The 20,552-nt window shown below is 36.8% G+C and overlaps 1 protein-coding gene across 2 annotated transcripts in view; it reads left to right on the top strand.

Annotated features, from left to right (window-relative positions):
* SCMH1 (Scm polycomb group protein homolog 1) overlaps positions 1-20,552 on the top strand; it is a 131,112-nt gene that overhangs the window by 9,382 nt on the left and 101,178 nt on the right. Inside the window, exons 3-5 of one of the 2 annotated variants that reach the window (XM_021683765.2) lie at positions 412-435; positions 10,029-10,099; positions 18,746-18,980. In XM_021683765.2, the coding sequence (XP_021539440.1) occupies positions 412-435; positions 10,029-10,099; positions 18,746-18,980 (330 nt within the window). Of the gene's footprint in view, positions 1-411; positions 436-9,071; positions 9,148-10,028; positions 10,100-18,745; positions 18,981-20,552 lie in introns of those variants that run through there. The other variant, XM_044913986.1, reaches the window with a different exon arrangement.

Genomic DNA, 20,552 nt, shown 5'->3' with positions numbered 1-20,552 from the left:
AAACCTTTGTTCTTAGAGGTCTGTGGTAGGAAGAACTCATTGGCTAAAGCACAAGCAAATATTATAGTTTGTAGAGGTATCTGTCAAAAGCAGTTTGCTTTGTTTGAACCAGAAATCAGGAATCAGATCTGAGTCAGATAATTCCAAATTAGCTTCACAGCTTTAGGCCTGATTGCTTGGCCTCTCTGCATTTCCAGTTTTTAAGACTTTAGCCTTGGGAGTGAGGCAGAATTAGGTGGTATATTCCACAACTACTAGTAACACACTAATAATACACTCAGTATCTTTTAAAATGAGAGGGTTGGATTACACAAACTCTCAAGTCTTCATTTTACCCCAGAATGTCACCTTTCTATCATTTTGGTATGTTTGTCACAATGACTTATGCTGTAACATTTTTTTCTTTAATAGAAGCTACTGACATCCTGGAACTAGGTAAGATTTCTTTCTTGTATTTCTGTTAAATATGGGTCCTAACCAAACCGGAAATTAGAGTGTGACTAGGAAAAGAATGCCACGCTGTCTGTCTCATGGACTAGTGAGTCCTGTGCTCGGCTGCCTCAGGAGCCCGTGCAGCCAGTCCTCTCAGCTGTCAGGCCAAACCCTTCTTACCAGGAGGTGCAGACCAAGCTAACAAAGATGGGGAGGGGAGAGTAGTTAATTCCACAGAGTCCAAGGAAGACCAGGGGCCGACCCAAACTGGAAGCTACTCTTCATTCACCGAATCCAGAACTAAAACAAACTCCGACTGTCCATAAATCAGAATTTGGTGGGATTTTCCCAAAAGAAATTATTCATGAGATATATTGAACTGAAGTTTAACCTAAAGATTTTCTAAATTTTTAACTAAATACAATCAGAAATATTAACAATTGAAATAACAAGAGTCAAACTGCTAATACGTTTAGTTTTCATCCTGACAGAGTGTACCTCAGGCCTAGGATTTGAAAAGTAATGTTAATGTTAATCATTCTTAATCAGCCTTCAGGATTTCTACATAAATGTCTGTCTTCTTAGTCCTTTAAAATCTTTCTATATGTTACATAAGTATTAATATCCTAATTAGTTGTTAATTAGTTAAAGTTGTTACTGCAGCTTCACGGTTCAGCTCTATTGTTATCACTGTCTTTTTGCTCCTCTTGCCTTTTCTTCCAAAAACATTACTTTTATTGCCCACTGACAGAAGATAGCGTAGAACACTAGACTAGGAGTCAGAACTCCTGGGTCCTTTGAAAGCCAGCTGCACTTAGGAACTCTGTGATGCTGATCCTTAGTTCTCTAACTTGGAAAATGGGGATAATAATCCCATTCTCCCTACTTCACAGGGTTTTTAAGAAGATTACATGAGCTAATGTAATTTTAAGCATCTTAAAATCACTCAAATACTTTTCAGCTTTGGAGGATTGTTATTTTCATTCTGTTAAGGGACTATCCTCAGGCATTACTCTAAGTCAAATCTTGGAACATTCTTTGAAGTGAAGCATTCTATGAATGTGAGATGAAGAAATGAATGAAATGAAATAATGCAGGTAAAGGGCCTAGCACTTGATAAACAATAAATGAGAGTCACTTTTTAATGGCTTAAAACTTGCCTCAAGCTTTCTGAGGCACTGGTATATGATAGAAAAAGCATGGACACAAGAATCAGATAGGCCTTGGTTCAAATTCCTTTTCCCTACTTAGCAGTTTTGTGACTTTGGGAAAATTACTTAATCTTTCTGAGCCTATTTCTTCATCTTTAAACTGGGACTAAAACCTACTTTTCAGGTTATAATGAACTTGGGAGATAGCGAACACTGTGTAGCATGGTTTAGGCAAATAGAAGGTGCTCAGGGAGAGCTGCTACTGGTTTGGGTTTTGCCGCTAGTATGAATGGTAACAGTTACATACGGTTCAGTGACAAGCCGTGCTGCGAACAGTCCACTTTGTTGATAGGGATTGTAAAAAATATTCTCAATTTAGCAGGAAGTACATAAAGTGGTGTTAAAATTTGAAAGTATAGTTTTCCTTGTGCAAGGAGTAGAGGCTGTGCTAACGAGGCACAAGCAGAGCCAGGCATAGCCTCTGAGGAGTTAATCCTGCACATTTTACTTTGCCCATCAAGCATAGAGAGCAGCCCCAAGTATCAAACTGAAGTGAAATTCAATAGATTTCTAGAATCTCAGAGTTTGGAAGAGGCCTTAAAATAATCCAACTTGGCTCAGCATTTCAAAAGTTGACATTGTGAGTATCTTATAAAATGCCTTGTCTTGAACTCCTCAAAGTTTTGTTTTGTTTTGTTTTTAAGATTTTATTTATTTATTTGACAGAGAGAGACACAGCGAGAGAGGGAACACAAGCATGGGGAGTGGGAGAGGAAGAGGGAGAAGCCGGCCTCCCGCTGAGCAGGGAACCCGATGCAGGCCTCGATCCCAGGACCCCGGGATCATGACCTGAGCCAGAGGCAGACGCTTAATGACTGAGCCACCCAGGCGCCCTGAACTCCCCAAAGTTGTTGGGGACTTACAGCCTCCCCAGGAACTCGCTTCATATTCAGACAAATATTTACTGGGCCAAAATCTGTTTCTTTGTAAATTCTGTCTGTCATACTTACAACTTTTAGGGCAATATAGGATAGTTGAGCCAATTTTTCACTCACCGGCCTCTAGTTATTAGAAAGTAGTGCTAGGGACTGCCTTCTCACTGCTGCTCTTACCTTCCTAGTTGCAGCACCATCATCTCGTACCTAGATTATTAGAATAGCTTCCTAACTAGTCTTCCTGCCTCCAGCCTTGTCCCCCTCTAATCCATCCTTCACACTGCAGACAGAATGCCTCCTCCCCCAGAGCCTTCAGTGCTTCGTCTTCTCGTTAACATGGTGTAGGAGGTTCTCTGATACCTGAACCCCACTTTGATCTAAAACCTCTTTTCTAAACTACTGTTTTTTTAAAACTCTACCCATTAGCCATACCAAAATATTCAGTTTTTAGAAAAGTTCCTTTTCTCACTTCTGGGCCTTTATACATGCTTTTCTTTCAGCCTGGAAAAAAAAAAGATTCTTAAAAGAATTTTCTCTCGGGGCGCCTGGGTCGCTCAGTTGTAAGCGTCTGCCTTCGGCTCAGGTCATGATGACAGGGTCCTGGGATTGAGTCCCACAGCAGGCTCCTTGCTCAGTGGGGAGTCTGCTTCTCTTTCTCCTTCTGCCCCTCCCCTCTGCTCGTTCTCTCTCTTTCTCTCTCTCTCTCAAATAAATAAATAAATGAATAAATCTTAAAAAAAAAAAAAAAGAATTTTCTCTCTTCTTGGCTGACTTCCTGCTTATCCTTTTACACTTTAACTTAGAAGTGTAGAGGTTACTTCCTCTGGGAATCCTTCCACAAGTCCTCCTATAGCACCCTCTGTAGCCAAGCATAGCACTTATCATAGTTTATTATAGTTGGCTGTTTAGTTTCTGGCCCTCACTGAAGCTCTTTGAGGGCAAGAACAATATTTTGATCACAGTTGTATCTCTAGCACCTGGCACAATGCTTTGATACACACCATAAATATATTTGTTGGATGGATGGATGGAAAAATGGCTCCAAGACTTTGCTTTCTTCTTCATGCTGAATGTTCATTGTTCTTTCAGCTGCTCCTCAGGTGATGTGGTTTTGTGTCCCTTCACCACTTAGGTCACCATTTAGACTTTGGTTTGTTTTGTCCCTCTCAAAGTATAGCTCCCAGAACTAAATTTAATATCCCAGGTGTGATTTCACTACTCCAGCAAAGAGTAGCACTGTTGCATGCTTGCTGCTGCTTTTCACTCACTTTTCATTCACTATACTTTTATGGAGCCTGTGTTAAGTTTCAGGCACTGTGTTAAACAGTGAAGATTAAAAAAAGAATAATAAAGATAGCTGCTATCTGTGACAAGCTTAAATAAATAATGATGATGATATGATGTGAAGAGTATGAAAATAAAGGTGTGAACAGGATGTCACAGGAGCTGCGAAATGGTGGGATTTGTTCTGAGAAACAGGGAGAGTCAGACCTTTTTTTTTTTTCTTGGCTTGGTGTTTTATCTTTACTTGATTCATTAAAAATTATCAAGTTACTGATCTAAAAGGCCTATGGACACTGTTTTGAGAATGAACCACACTGTGTATCTCATAAACTTAAGCTTTGGACATTTTTAAATAACTGGGTTTTATTAGTCCTGGATATGCCATAACTTAATTTGAAAGTGCCAAGAAAACATGGTTGAGGGTATGCCTTATGAAAAGTACTTGCTCTATTTAGGTTGGTTTTGAAATTACATGAAACAAAGTGCTCCTCATGCTGGAATAGACTGATGAGAGAAACAGAACAGAGAGTCCAGAGATAGGTCTAAATATATGTAATAAATTAATATGTGATCAAGGTGACATTTCAAGTCAATGGGGAGAAGGTAATTTATTCAATAAATAGTGGTGAGCACAATTATTGAATAAAGGTGAAAAGGAAAGCAACATCTTTGCCTTATCTGTCTCACAAGATAAATTCAAAATAGATCATCAAACATTTAAATGTAAAAAAATGAAACCTGAGAAATCCTAGGAGAAAACATGGGTTAATATTTCTTAGAATATTGAAGTGAAGAAAGCATGATGTGAAAGGCAGAAGTCATAAAGAACAAGACCGAGAAATTGAAGGGCAAATCCTAGCAAACTGAGACAAGTGTCTGCAACATACATGACAGGCAAAGGACTAATATCTTTAATCTACATGGAACTCTTAGAATCTGAGAAAGCAAAAGAATACCTCAGTGAAAAACAATAAAAATAAAATACAAACAGACTGGTAAGCCTAAAAAGATCTTCAGCTTTATTAGTAATCAAGAATCGCATATAAAAGTATAACAGTATTTTGTTTTTTCTCTGGTAAGATTTAACACAAGTATAGAGATTGTTAAAGCAGTTTTAGCAAGAAAATATAAGAAACATATTCTTATGCGCTACTGGTAGGAATTATATTGTATCAAAATATAAAATATGTTAATCCCCCCTTAATTTACCCTAAAGTGATCATCTTAAAAGTGTTAAAAGATGTGTGTACAAAAATACTTACCAAAAATTAGAAAACAACTTAAACAACCGTCAAGAGTATTTAACAAATACTTTTGTTAACTAATGTAAGTTATGGCACATATAAACAATGGAACAGTTTTCAGACAGTAATCTTGGAGTAGAATTTCTGATCTAAAAACTATGACTATCTTTATTTCTCTTAGGAATTTGGGTTCCTCACTTAAGGTGGAATGGGGTAGAGTTCTTGTAGAGAAATGTGGCCAAATAGTAGCCCACATGAGTGAGGGTGCCTCATGTGACTAGGTCAAAATTAGCAGGCATTTGAGGGATTTGGGACATACTTAGAGAGATTGTACATATTATGCCCAGGACCAATGGGTAGAGGTTAAAAGAAGACAGACTTTGGCTGACTATAACCAGTAAAGTCTGTCCATTTGTACTATTGAATAATAACTGAATAAGGAGTTTTTCAGCATTGGAAGTATTCAAGCAAAGGCTGGAGGGAGCTTCAGGTCTCAATTTTTGTATCACCCCATCAAGATGCTTTTCTTGACCATCTGCCTAAAATAGCACACACATACCATGGGCACTCTGTCCCTCTTACCACTTTCTTTCTTTATTTGAAAAAGGCCAGATAAAAAGTATTTCTGTTGCCCTCTAAACCAACTGACATATATTTATTTGTTTATTTATTGTTTTTCTTCCCCCTTAGAAAGTAAGCTCCATGTGAACAGAGACTTTGGCTATTTTATTCTTTGCTTTATATCACCAGTGCCTCGAACTGGGGTTGGTGCATGGTAGGTGTGCAATAAGTATTTGTTGAATGAACGAGTATTAGAGAAAGCAATTCATGCATTCGACTTGGTGGATCCTTGTGCTTTACATTTTTGGGAATTTTAATTTTTTAAAGGTACTTCTATGTAGTGTACAAGTCTCTTCAGGGCAGAGATCTTACTTCCTAATAATAAGTGTAACTATCAAGTGGTGTGCATTAGAGTTTATAAAATACTTTCATAAGCATTATTCAGTAATATAAATGAGATGACTGGCTTTTTCTTATGTGTAAAATCTCAGCTCCAGTATTTCCTCTGTAGAGCATCTGTCTGTAACTTCACCATCTAAGATAGTTCCCAGCCTCTGTCTATCACATTATTTTATTTCCTTCAAATATTTATCACTTATTACCTTATTTATTTGGTTATATGTTAATTGTGCCTCATCATGCACCAGAATGTAAACTGCCATGAGGGCAGGGACCTCCTGTCTTATCCCAGCAATGAGAATACTGGCTGGCACATAGAGGAATATTCAAACATCAGTTGAATGAATAATTGAAATCACTCTGTAAATTATAAAACATTATACTTACTATATGAGTTAATAATATTAATCTTCACGGTAATCCTTGACCCCAGTAACAGATTAGATTTTCCCATTCTGCATTCTCAAGGAAACCCGTACTACCTCATTAACTTAAATTGGTCATAATTGTACCAGATTATTTGTTATGATTTATTTAACACTGCTGCTTATTTCTAAACTTCAAGCTTCATGAATTTAGGAGCCATGTCTGTCTTGTTCCTCTTCCATTTAACCCAGTGCTTTTGTACTTGGAAGGAGTTTAATAAATATTTATTGAATGAATGAGTGTGTGTGTGTATAATTTTGCATGATAGATATTATCTCCATACTTCTGATGAGTAAACTGATACGTGGAAGGATTAAATAACTTATCCAAGATAGTTATAGAAACAAGACTTTAGGGGCACCTGGTGGCTCACTTGGCTGAGCGTCTGCCTTCAGCTCAGGTCATGACCCCAGAGCTCTGCATTAGGCTCCCTGCTTGGGGGGCGGGGGGGGGGGGGGTCTGCTTCTCCCTCTCCCTCTGCCCCTCCTCCCTGCTTATGTTCTCTCTCTCTCACTTGTAAATAAATAAAATCTTAAAAAAAAAAAAAGAAACAAGACTTTATCCAGCATCTTCTGACTCTCAACATTACATTTTTTTAACTACACTGGTAATTTCTAGACACAGATGTGAATCAGAATTACTTAGGGAACCTTTGAAAATACAGATTTTTCAGGGCGCCCGGGTGGCTCAGTTGGTTAAGCGACTGCCTTCGGCTCAGGTCATGATCCTGGAGTCCTGGGATCAGGTCCCGCATCGGGCTCCCTGCTTGGCGGGGAGTCTGCTTCTCCCTCTGACCTTCCCCCCTCTCATGTGCTCTCTCTCTCTCATTCTCTCTGTCTCAAATAAATAAATAAAATCTTAAAAAAAAAAATACAGATTTTTCAGACCACACTCAAAACCTACTGAATGAGAACCTCTGAAGCTGGGGCCCAAAACTCTAAAGAAATGAGAAAAATTATTCAGGAGATTCTGATGATAAGTAACATTTGGGAATCAATGATAAATGCCAGGGGTTGGCAAATCCAGCCCACTGCCTCTTGTTTATTTATAAATAAAGTTTTCATGGAACATAGCCACGTTCATTCATATACATATTGTCTGTGGCCGTTTTCAGGCTACAGTGCACAGTTGAGTATTTGTGACAGAGACTGTGTGGCCCACAAAGGGTAAAATTTTTACTATCTGGTCCTTTACAGAAAGTTTGCCAACCCCTCCCTGATCTATACCTTGCTGCGTGTCCTATTTGTGTGTGTATAGTTGGAGATGTAGTAGACATGACGTTGGTTCCATTATGGGCATTGCAGCAGGTGCTCAGACATTCTTATTGAGTCAATAAAAATTAATTTATCTGCAGTTTACCTGAAATTAAGAGACTAAGCCTTAGGAAGTCTAAGCAGTGAAATTTAAGAAAAATACTAATCTAGGTATGGTTCAATCACAGTGGGTGAACTGCTTTTAACAAAGATTCCTTTTCGGGTGCCTGGGTGGCTCAGTTGGTTAAGTGACTGCCTTCGGCTCAGGTCATGATCCTGGAGTCCCGGGATCGAGTCCCGCATCGGGCTACCTGCTCAGCAAGGGAGTCTGCTTCTCCCTCTCCCGCTCCCCCCTCTTGTGCTCTTTCTCTCTCTCACTCTCTCTCTCAAATAAATAAATAAAATCTTTAAAAAAAAAAGATTCCTTTTCATTCAGTTGGTAATAGGGTGTTCTCTAAATGGAGAAAGATACGAGATTTCTTGCCTATATAACAGGGATTGATTACCGCAATTGATGTGTAATAGAGAACTGTAATTAATTCCTAATTATTTTGGTACCCCTGATGCTGCCATAATTTTTAAAACCAAAGTCTCTTGGATGCTTGTGGTCAAAGCTCAAGCTACTACAAGCAATTAATTACCCAGGACTGACCAAACTCTCTAGACCTGTGCTGTGGGATACAGTAGCTGTTACCCAGATGTAGGAATTTAAATTAAATCAAATTAATTTAAACTTCAATTTAAATCCCTCACTCACACATTTCAAGTGTTCAGTAGTTACATGTGGCCAGTGGCTGCCTTACTGGACAATAGAGATACAAAACATTTCTATCATTACAGAAGTTTTAGTGGACAGTGCTGTCATAGATGCTGGACTTTCAAGAGTTGCAGTTCGCTCAAATCCCAGACTTGCTATTTGACTTAATCCTTTATTTGTAAGAATGGAATAGTAATTTGTAATGTTTTCTTTTTCTAACAGCAAATAGTGATGAAATGTATTCATTCCTTGCTTTAGGGATGTCTTAGCTAAGAGCAAACTCTTTATTACATTCCGATAAGCTCCTAAGTCTTGATTCCAGGAAATATCCATCTCATTTACCCTATGGACTCTGTATTCAAGATAGTTAATCATTGGCCAGTTCATGAAGTGGTTCAGAACTGACTGTGATTTCTGGCCAAATCTATTTGGCTTGCTTAAGGATGGTGGGAAAGGGAGCAGTTTTAAAACAGAAGCTATAAAGTCAGTAGAGTATAAAGTCTTGGCATCATCTTTGAAGTGATTTAGATTTCATCATTCAGTGAATCATTTTTATTCCCAGCATCTAGTGCTTTTTACATGGTCCAAAGTGGCCCTGTGCTGCTCCACTGCAGAGGAAACTTCAAGAAATGCTGGTTTGCTACAGTGTTTTAGCTTGTGAGAGTCTCTGGGATCTTCCCTGCACCATCATGGGGTCACCTCTAGGTGGGTATTAGGGAGAGATTGGTAATTGATTTAACCTTTAATAAAGAACTTAGTCATCTTTTGTGATTTAATAAGATACATATATTTAACAGCTTGTTCCTTAAAATGTTTTCCCTGACCCCAGCAGCATCACCTTGAAGACTGCTTCTCTAGCACAGTGTTCCTCAAACTTTGAGAGGCTCCAAAGGCCACTTAAGGCTAAAAGATCCTGTAGACTCCCTAACTTATTCTTAGTTAACTCTCATCAGAAATGCTACCGAGAACCTACTTTTCTGTAAATTACCAGATCTTTGTCATTTTGCACCTCAGAGCAAGGCAGCTGTGACAGGAATGGGAGTGGGTTAGGGGTGGGTGAGAGAGAGCCAGGATTCAAGTATAATCTCACTCATTCTGGTTTTTCCTGCCATCAAACCATATTACCCTATGTCTCTCCTTCATTCTTTCTGAGCTGAGATGGCGGGATCCAACCATATTGGGTGTTAAAAGCTGTCATTTGATGGTATTAAGGGATCTCTTCAGGAGTCAGGGTGTTCAGAAGGATTCTCCTCACCCACTCTCTGTGTCTTCTGTTCTGCTGTCCAAAGCTTCCTGGACACTTCTGTGAGATATTGGTATATCTTGCTCTGGCATTTTGGACCACTTTAGGGACTAACATGAAAACCATGTAAAGGTCATCTTCAGACCATGATTTTAAAACATTGATCCAAAATGATCCACTCAGGTCACCTAGATTTCTACCCCTAATAAATACTCTTTTGAGCCCAATCTTTTTTCTTACACTCAGAATGAGTCCAAAAAAGGGCTAATGTTTAGTGTAGATTACATCCTAAAAGCACTTTTTAGGAAGTTGACTGTGATAGAGATTTCTATTTCCTTTACAGGTCATTTTACCTGGGACAAATACCTAAAAGAAACATGTTCAGTCCCAGCGCCTGTCCATTGCTTCAAGCAGGTAATTGATTCTCGACATCTTTAGTAGGTGGGAGGCAAGTAGGTTTGTTCTGGTCCTGAGACAAGCAAAACAAGCCCTTGGACTTCTCACCTGAAGGCCCCAGAATAAACTTCTGTGGGAAGAATACAGCTCAAGGCTCAGAATTGATGAATTTTGGCGGCAGACAGTCTCTCCACCTTCATCCCAAGTAACACCTTTTCCTTTCTTAACCTCTTTGAGGCTATATTTTGTTACTGGGAACAATACCCAATTTTTATGATAGCTCTTAATTCAGACAGATAGGAAACAGAGTTGTAGCCCGTAGATAGTGCTTGAAAGGGGAGCAGTATTCATTTCTCTTTATGCAACACCCTGGCCACAGTCCTGCCTTTCCATAAGAATACTGGCACCAAGTTCCACTGGAGAGTATGTTAGGACTTTATTAGAGGTTGCTCCGAGCTTCCCATATAGGATTAAGTGTCCCACACAATGCAGAGATAATGTTGACTATATCAGCACATGATAAGGCTGGTAAACAAAGAAATGTACTGCTGTTAAATAGAGCTAAACATCAGGAAGCTATTTATACCTTCCTTTATTATTCAAGTATTTATTTCCTCAAATTGTCAACATTTCACTTTAAAATTTGTCTGTGTTCTAAATAAAAATGCAAATCCAGGACTTCTGCTTATTTGAAATAAGAGGGACTAAATTCATACTCCCACCCAAAGTAATAATAATAAAAGACAGTATATGAAACAGTAGTTTTCAAGTTACTGAAGATCAGGCAGCCAAGCACAGTGATCTCTGAGAGATGAAAAACAATGAGTTGAGCCCCTTATGATTTCCAGCTTACTGCCTTAAGAGAGTTTTGAGACCATGGCCCATAGAAGAGGAGCCCAGGGTGAGCCAGTGGCTCCCTAATTTGAAGAGATGGAGCTGAGAGGGGAAACCAAGGTGGCTAGAATTTAGAGGACAGAGTGCCTAAGAGGAAAGAGCTGCACAGAAAGAAAACCACAGAGATCTGCAGAAAGCCTTCTTCAAGTCTTCAGCAAAGTGATGTTGTTTCATGTATGCAGTTGAGGAAACTACCCAAAGCCAAGAGAAAAGCCATCTGACAGGATTGGAAGGATCAGAGCCTCACACTCCACAGGGCTGAGAATAATGCCTGATTCCACCAGCTAGACTGGAAAATGTCATCATTCATGTGGCATACAGTGGAAAACTTGGGAAGATTTTACTCAGCAGTGGGAAATAATTAGCCTTAGAATGAGGCTCTGGACCTGCCTAACAAATCATAAAAGTAAGACTCAAAATGATCAAACTGTTTTCAGGTAACTGAAGGGCATCTAAGAACACAGCACAAGAAGGAATGCGAAAATAATCAGCAACCAACAGGTAAAAGACAAATGTCTATCAAAGATTACCAAGCATGTAAAGAGGCAGGAAAACATCATCAGTCATGAGTGGAATAATCAACCAATTGAAACAGACTCAGAACCTATATAGATCTTAGAATAACAGACAAAAACATTAAAACATGTATTTTAATTGTATTCCATTTGAAAGTTAAGCAGAGACACGAAAGATAATGAAAAACTCATACTGAACTACTGTGTGCAAAATGAAAAATACACTGGATGGGATTAATGGCAGAAGAGATCAGTAAACCTGAAGACATAGCAGTAGAAACCATCCAAAAATGAAACAGAAGAGAGAAAAGAATCTTAAAAAGATGAAAAAGAACATTAGTGAGTCAAAGGATAACTTCAGTTTCCATGGGATAACTTCACAGACCATGTAATTAGAGTCCCCAAAGGAGAAGAGATGAGGGATGGAAAAAATATTTGAAGATACAATGGCTAAAAAATTTCCAAAATTGAGGAAAACTGTAAATCCACAGATTGAAGAAGCTGTATGAATCCCCCCCCCAATAAAAGACAAGAAGAAAACTAATTAACGCATATCATAAAGGCTCAAAGTTATCAATAGAGAACATCTTAAAAGCAGCCAGAGAAAAAAGACACTTTACAGAAAGGTTAACTAACTTAGTTAACATTATATTTTCATATATTTAGTTACATTATATTTACTTGTCAGAAACAATGCGAACAAGAAAGTTGAGTAACATGTTGGAAGTAACAAAAGGAAAAACTGTCAACCTAGAATTCTATACCCACTAAAAAGATCTTCCAAAAACAATACCAGGTGGAATTACGGATCTATAAAAAGGAATGAAAGTCCCTGGTAATTGTAATTATAAGGGCAAATACATAAGATGTTTTTCCTTATTATTTAAATCTCTACAAAAGATAATCATGTAAACAATAATAATCATATTGTATTGTAGAGGTGATAACAGATGTATAAGTAAAATGTATAACATAAATGCCCAGGAGAGGAGAAATCTTAAATATACTCTTGTAAGATTCTTATACATGAGGTATAATGTATATGAATAGTATATTCTTGTAAGAATAGTATATTCTTATAAGAATAGTATATTCTTATAATGAAGTAGGATAATATTACCTGAAGATAGACTGATAAGTTAAACATGTTTACTATGAACAGCAGAGCAACCACGAAAATAATAGAAAATAAATAGCAGATGGTAGACTTAAATCCAACCATATCAGTAATCAAATTAATTATAAATGGTCTAAATGCCCTAGTTAAAAGGTTGAGATTGTCACATTGAATAAAAAAACAAGATCCAATTTTATACTGCTTGCAAGAAATTATACTTTAAATATAAAGACACAAACAAGTTAAAAGGATAGAAAATAATATACCTTGCTGACATTAGCCACAATAAAACTAAAATGACTATGTTAATATCAAAGTATATTTCAGAGTAGAGAATACTACCAGAGATAAAAAAGGTAATTTCATCATGAAAAAGGGTCAGACATTTTTACATGAAGCAAAAAATGATAGAAATGTAAGGAGAAATGAATAAATCTAAATTTATTTATAGATGGAGTTCTAATACTCCCCTCTATGATTAAAGAACACGTAGTAGGAAATCAGCAAATGAATAGTAGACATTAGCAACACTGTCAACCAGCGGGACCTAACTGACAGGTATAGAGCACCCCCAGCAACAGCAGAATGTACATTCTTTTCAAGTACACACAGAATATTTACCACCTTAGACCATATTCTGGACCATAAAGTAAGTTTTGATAAACTTAAAAGGACATAAGTAATATAAAGTTTGTTCTCAGGTTACAATGAATTAAAAATTAATAGCAAAAAGTTATGTGGAAAATAATACCTCCAAATATTTGGAAACAAAGTAACATATTTCTAAATACCCCTTGGGTATGGAGAAATAAAAAGGGACATTAGAAAATATTTTCAACTAAATGGAAATGAAAATTTCAGAATTGTGGATTGCTGCTAAAGCAGTCTTTACAAGGAACTTATAGCACTAAACACTGATACTAAAAAGAAGAAGAGTTTCATTTAGTCACCTCAACTTCCATTTTAAATAATGAGGGGGAGAAAAAGAGCAAGTTAACCCCAAAGTATGCAGAGGAAAGGAAATAATAAAGATCAGAGCATAAACCAGTAATAGAAGAAAGAGAAAAATAATAGAGAAAATCATTGAAGCCAAAAGCTGATTCTTTGCAAATAACAATAGAAACGATAAACCTCTAGCCAGATTAATCAATAATAAAAGAGAGAAAACAGAGATTACTAATGTCAGATTTGGAAGGGGTACCCTCACTATTGATTGTACAAATATTAAAAGGATAATAAAGGAATATTATGAACAAATTTATGCCTTTAAATTTGACAAGTTAGTTGAAATGGATAATTTTCATGAATAACACAAATTACCAAAGTTCACTGAATAACACTCTGTTACAAAAGTTGAATTCGTAGTTAAGAAATTTCCCACAAAGAAAATTTCAGGTCTAGATGACTTCACTGGTGAATTGTTGCAAACATTTAAGGAAAAGGTAATGCAAATTCTACACAGACTTTTCCAGAAAGTTTAAGAAAAGGGAATACATTCCAGCTCATTCTGTGAGGCAGGTATTACTCTGATACCAAAATCAGGTAAAGAAACTGAAAGAAAAGAACTACAAAGCAACATCTCACATGAAAATACATGTAAAAGTTCTAAAGAAAATTCTAGGAAACTGATTTTAACAATATGTAATAATTCATCATGACCAGGTGGAGCTTAATTCCAAGAATGCTAGGTTGATTAAACATTCAAAAGTCAATCAGTGTTTCACCATATGAACACACTAATGAAGAAGAAGTGTGATCATCTCAGTAGATGTAAAAAAAGCATTGACAAAATCCAGTGTCCATTACTAATAAAAACTCTCAATAAACAAGATATAGAAGGGCATTTCCTAAATCTAAGCCCTAAAGGGCATCTATGTAAAACTTAAATCTATCATACTTAATGGTAAAAGTTTAAATGCTTTTCCCTTAACGTCAGGAACAAGACAAGGATGTTTGCTCTTGCCACTTCCATTCAACATTGTACTACCAATGTGACCAGGCCAAAAGAAAAGGAAAGGAGGAAAGGAAGCTGGAAGGGTGGGATGAAGGAAAGGGATTCAGATTGAAAAATTTAGAGCAACCACCAAAGAAAATATACATGAATTGATGGCTAACATTTTATCATTAGGGAAATACAAAGTAAAACCATAATGAGATATCTCTGTACATTTATTTAAATGTCTCTGATAAAAAAGACTGACCATTCCTAATAGTGGCAAGGATGTGGAGTAAATGGAACTTTCATAAAATACTGGTGAAAACATAAAAATGATTCAATCACTTTAAAATATAGTTTGGTGAAAAACTTCAGCAAACTACTGAGCCAAAAAAAAAAAAATCACTAAACTAGGAATTAAATAATACATCTTTAACTTGAAAAAAATTTTATACCTCAGTACTATGGTTAAAAATAACTCAATAGGAGACATAATGGAAGAGAAAGTCTCATTTACAATAGCAGCAATATATATAATTTTTTCCATACAAAGATTCATACATGGATGTTCATAGATTTATTTGTAATAATCAAAAACTGGAAACACACCAAATGTTTATCAACATGAACTCAGCAATAAAAAGAAATGAATTATTAATGCATTCAGCAATATAGATTAATATCAGAATAGTTATGCAGAGTGATAATATCTACAAAAATCCTATAGCCAACATCATACTTAATGGTGAGAAACTAGAAACTTTCCCACTAAGATCAGGAACAAGGCAAGGACATCTCTCACCACTCCTTTTCAATATCATAGTGGAAGTTTTAGATACTGTAATAAGACAAAAATAAAAGATATACAGATTGGGAAGGAAAAAAATTAAAACTTTGTTTGCAGATGACATAATTGTCTCTGTAGAAAACCTGAATTGCCCCCCCCCAAAAAAAACCCTCCTAGAACTAGTAAGCAGTTATACAAGTTTGCAAGGTACAGGTTAATATATAAAAGTCAATCACTTTCCTTTATACTGAAATGAACAAGTAGAATTTGCAATTAAAAACACAATTCATTGAGCACCTCCAAAAATGAAATACTTAGATATATATCTAATAGAATATATGTTAGATTTATGTGAGGAAAACTACAAAACTCTGGCGAATGAAATCAAAGAACTAAGTAAAATGAAGAGTGATGTTCAAGAATAGGAAGACTCGGGGTACCTGGGTGGCTCAGTCGGTTAAGCATCTGACTCTTGATTTTGGCTCAGATCATGATCTCAGGGTCATGTGATGGAGCCCCACATTAGGCTCCGTGGCCCAGTGTGGAGTCTGCTTGAGATTCTCTCTCTCCTTCTGCCCATCCTCCTGCTTGCACATGCTCTCTCTCTCAAATAAATAAATAAATAAAATCTTTTAAAAAAAAGGATAGGAGGACTCAATATTGTCAAGATGTCAGTTCTTCTCAATGTGATTTATAGATTAAATGCAAACCTAATCAAAATTACAGCAAGTTCTTTTGTAGAAATTTGATTCTAAAGTTTATATGGCGAGACAAAAGATCTAGAATAGCCAACATAATATTGAAGGAGAACAAAGTTGGAAGACTGACACAACCCAACTTAAAGCCTTGCTCTAAAGAAACAGGAGTCAAGACAGTGTGATATCTGCAAAAGAAGAGCCAGATGGATCAATGGAACAGAATAGAGAGCCAAGAACGGTCTGCATGGAGCACTGGGTGTTGTGCACAAACAATGAATCATGGAACACTACATCTAAAACTAATGATGTAATGTATGGTGATTAACATAACAATAAAAATTTTAAAAAAAAATAGAGAGCCAAGAAATAGTCCCACATAAGTAAAGGCAACTGATCTTTTGACAAAGGAGCAAAAGCAATACAATGGAGCTGAGATAGTTTTTTCAATGAATAGTGCTTCAACAACTGGACAGCCACATGCAAAAAAAAAAAAAAAAAGGAATCTAGACAGAAATCTTAACACCCTTCACAAAAATTAACTCAAAGCAGACCACAGACTAAATGTATTAACTCAAAACTATAAACTCCTAGAAGACAACAGGAGAAAAACAAGATGACTTTGGGTGTGGTGATGACTGTTTAGATACAACCACAGGCCTGATCCATGAAAGAAATAATTGATAAGCTGGACTTCATTAAAATTAAAACCTTCTGCTCTGTGAATGACACTGTGAGACAAGCCACAGACTGGGAGAAAATATTTGCAAAAGGTATATCTGATAAAGGAATGTTATCCAAAATATACAAAGAACACTTAAAGTCTCAAAAATAAGAAAGAAAACAACTTGATTAAAAAACGGGCCAAACATCTTAATAAACACCTCACCAAAGAAGACCTGCAGATGACAAAAAAGCATGTGAAAAGATGTTCCACATCATATATCATCAGAGAAATACAAATTAACAGTAGTGAGATACCACAACACACCTATTAGAATGGCCGAAATCCAGAACAGTAACACCACCAAAAGCTGACAAGGGTGTGGAACAAAAGGAACTCTCATTCATTGCTGTTGGGAGTGCAAAACTGTACAGCCATTTTGTAAGATGGTTTGGTGATTTCTTACAAAACTGAACATACTCTTTCTATACAATCTAGCAATCATATTCCTTGGTATTTACCCAAAAGATTTTAAAACTTACATCTGCACAAAAACTTGTGCATAGATGTTTATTGCACTTTTATTTGTAACTGCCAAAACTTGGAAGCAACCAACCTACCTCCAGTAGGTGAATGAAAAAACTGGTATAGCCAATAAATGGGATATAATTCAGCCCTAAAAAGAAATGAGCTATCAAGCCATGAACAGACATGGAGGAAACTTAACTGCATATTACTAAGGGAGAGAAGCCAGTCTGAAAAGGCTGCATACTGTATGATTCCACCTATATGACAATCTGGAAAAGGCAAAACTATGGAGACCCTAAAGAAGATCAGTGATTGCCAGTGGTTGAGTGGGTGAGGGATGAATAGGCAGAGCACAGAGGATTTTTAAGGCAGTTAAACTATTCTTATGATCCTATAATCATGAATACCTGTCGTCATACATTTGACCAAACCCACAGAATGTACAACACCAAGAGAGAACCCTAACGTAAAGTGTAGACTTCGGGTAATCATCATGTGTCAGTATAGGTTCATCAGTTGTAACAAATGTACTGCTGTGGTAGGGGTTGTTGATAATAGGGGAGACTATGCATGTGTTGGGGCAGTTTGTATATGAGAAATCTCTTCACCTTCCTGTCAGTTTTCTTCTGAACCTAAAACTGCTCTTAAAAAAATCTTTAAAAAAAGAAATGAATTATTGATATATTCAACAATATGGATGAATATCAGAATAATTATGCTGAGTGAAAGAAGCTAGACACACACAAAAAGAGTATATTCTCTATGATTCCACTTAAGACTAGAAAATGCAAACCAATCAATCTACAGTGATAGAAAGTGTTTACCTGGGGACAGGGGTCTGGGTAGGGCTAGACAGAGGGATTATAAAAGGACATGAGAAAACTTGGGAGTGTGTCCATGTTCATTACCTTGACTGTGGTGATGGCTTCAAGGGCGTATGTGATGTATGTGGTATCATGGGTGTATACATATGTCAGGATTTAATAAAATGTATAGTTTATGGTATGTCAATTTAACTTAAAATTGTTTTTAAATATGAATTGATTTATAAGTTAATGTCAGGATAAGAAGAATATTAAGAAGAATATTAACCCCCAATAGTGTGTATGGTGAATATACAAACCAATACACTGAAATGCTCCATGAAGAGACACTAATGATATGTAGGATGATTTCTGAGAAGATAATATTATGAATACCTGGAGATTTAGGATGTTGGAGAAGATAGGACGAGAAAGCATTTAAATCAGGACCATTTGAGACACTGCTATGCCTTTCTTACTGGTGTGAGTCAATATTTGATGCTTCTCTGGAAAGTAGTTTTTTTCCCCTTTATCTCACCTTCCAGTGTTTCTTTTACATGAAACCCTTCCTAAGAACTAGGGAATAGTTCAAGGCAGTTGTCTCAGGCCCAGCTATAACCCATTTCAGTCCAAAGCATAAATTGTCAGGTTCCATCTCTTAACATCCTTACTGAAAATGCCATTTACTCTTAGTCTTCCTAATCCCCATGGCTTGTTTTTCTCAGTCCTACACACCTCCAAGCAACGAGTTCAAGATCAGCATGAAATTGGAAGCACAGGACCCCAGGAACACCACATCCACATGTATTGCCACAGTAGTTGGACTGACAGGTGCCCGCCTCCGCCTTCGCCTTGATGGCAGTGACAACAAGAATGACTTCTGGCGGCTGGTTGACTCAGCTGAAATCCAGCCTATTGGGAACTGTGAGAAGAATGGGGGTATGCTGCAGCCCCCTCTGGGTGAGTAGACCTAAGCTCTCCTTAGCCAATTAGTTATCTTTCCAAAATTGTACATCATATTATGGGAAAGCCTAGGTCCCCTGCCTATTCCTTCTTTTTCATATGGCCAAAAGAAAAGGCCCACCCAAAATGAAATGAACAGATCCATCTCTACATTAACTTATAATATCCAAGCTTCTCTTAAGCTCTCCTTTTTCTAACTAGAACCCATACCTTTCATCCTTCTTTGTCAGTTCTCATTTACCCTGAGAGAGAATGGAAGGAGATCTTACCATTTAACCTGCCTCAAAAAACCACAGAACTTTTACCAAATCCTACAATGATAACAAAAGGTGAGAGAGAATTTCCCAGTAAAAGGATGACTATTATAGGGGTTCCTTCTTTCCTTTCCCCTAAATTCTCACTTGGTCCTTGTAGTTTTCTCAATTTGAATTAATTTGCGTTTTTTATTTAACCTAATAACCCCACTATATCTTTCTTCTCAAGATCAGACTTATCTTTTTTTTCCCCTCGGTATACCTCAGTGATTTAGCCCATCTCATCAGTCACTATCAATCACTATTGCAGTGAGTCTCAACAGAGAAGAGAGAGAGATGGGTTATGAGCTATGGCCCCTCAGAAGACTGTACTAAATTAATTGAGCTTTAGAGGACAGGTATCATTTGCAAGAGATCCAAGGGTGGTTACTGAATATTATCCCCCATTTAAAAAATTTATTTGTATTGTAAAATTCCAAACATATACAAAAGTAGAAGGAATAGCACAGTGAATGTCCGTATATTCTTTATCCTTGGTAATTACCAACACATAGTCATTCTTGTTTTATTTGTACCTGCACATATTCCCTGCCCTCTCCTGCCCAATTGCCCAAACATCATTATCATGCTATCATTAAATATTTAGTATCCGTGTCTCATAGATAATATTTTTAAAAACATAATCATAGTAACATTATCATATGTAAATAAGCTAATGATAATTCATTAATATCAACAAATATTTACTCAGTGTTTAAATTTTCCCTGTTGTCTGTCTGTCTCTTTCTCTCTCTCTCTGTTAGTTTCTCTGAATCAGGATTCAAATAAGATCCACATATTGCAGTTGGTTGATACGTCCTTTAAGTCTCTTTTAATCTATGGGTTCTCCTTCTCTCTTATTTTTTTCTCACAATTTATTTGTTGAAAAACCTAAATAATTTGTCTTTAATATCCCCCACAATTAGATTTTTGCCAATTGTATCTCTATGGTATCATTTGACATGTTTCTCTGTTCTCTCTTTCCTAGAAATTGGCAGGTAGGTCTAGAGGCTTCATCAGGTTCAGGTTCAATTTTCTCATAAGAATATTTCATAGGTGATGGTGTTTACTTCTATTAGGAAGCATATATGGTCTTGTTGTCTCTCATTTTATAATGTAGCAGCCATTACTGCTCGTGGTCTACATCAAGGGTTGACAGATTTTCTTAAAGGGTTAGACAGCAAAACTTCCAGGCTTATTGGCCATACATTCTCTATTGCAACTAGTCAGCTTTGTCATTGTAATACAAAAGCAGCCAGAGACAATATATAAACAA

Source organism: Neomonachus schauinslandi, chromosome 4, assembly GCF_002201575.2.
Source record: "Neomonachus schauinslandi chromosome 4, ASM220157v2, whole genome shotgun sequence".
Lineage (NCBI taxonomy): Eukaryota > Metazoa > Chordata > Mammalia > Carnivora > Phocidae > Neomonachus > Neomonachus schauinslandi.
The sequence above is the reverse complement of the archived record's forward strand: the minus strand, read 5'-3'. Positions and strand labels throughout refer to the sequence as shown.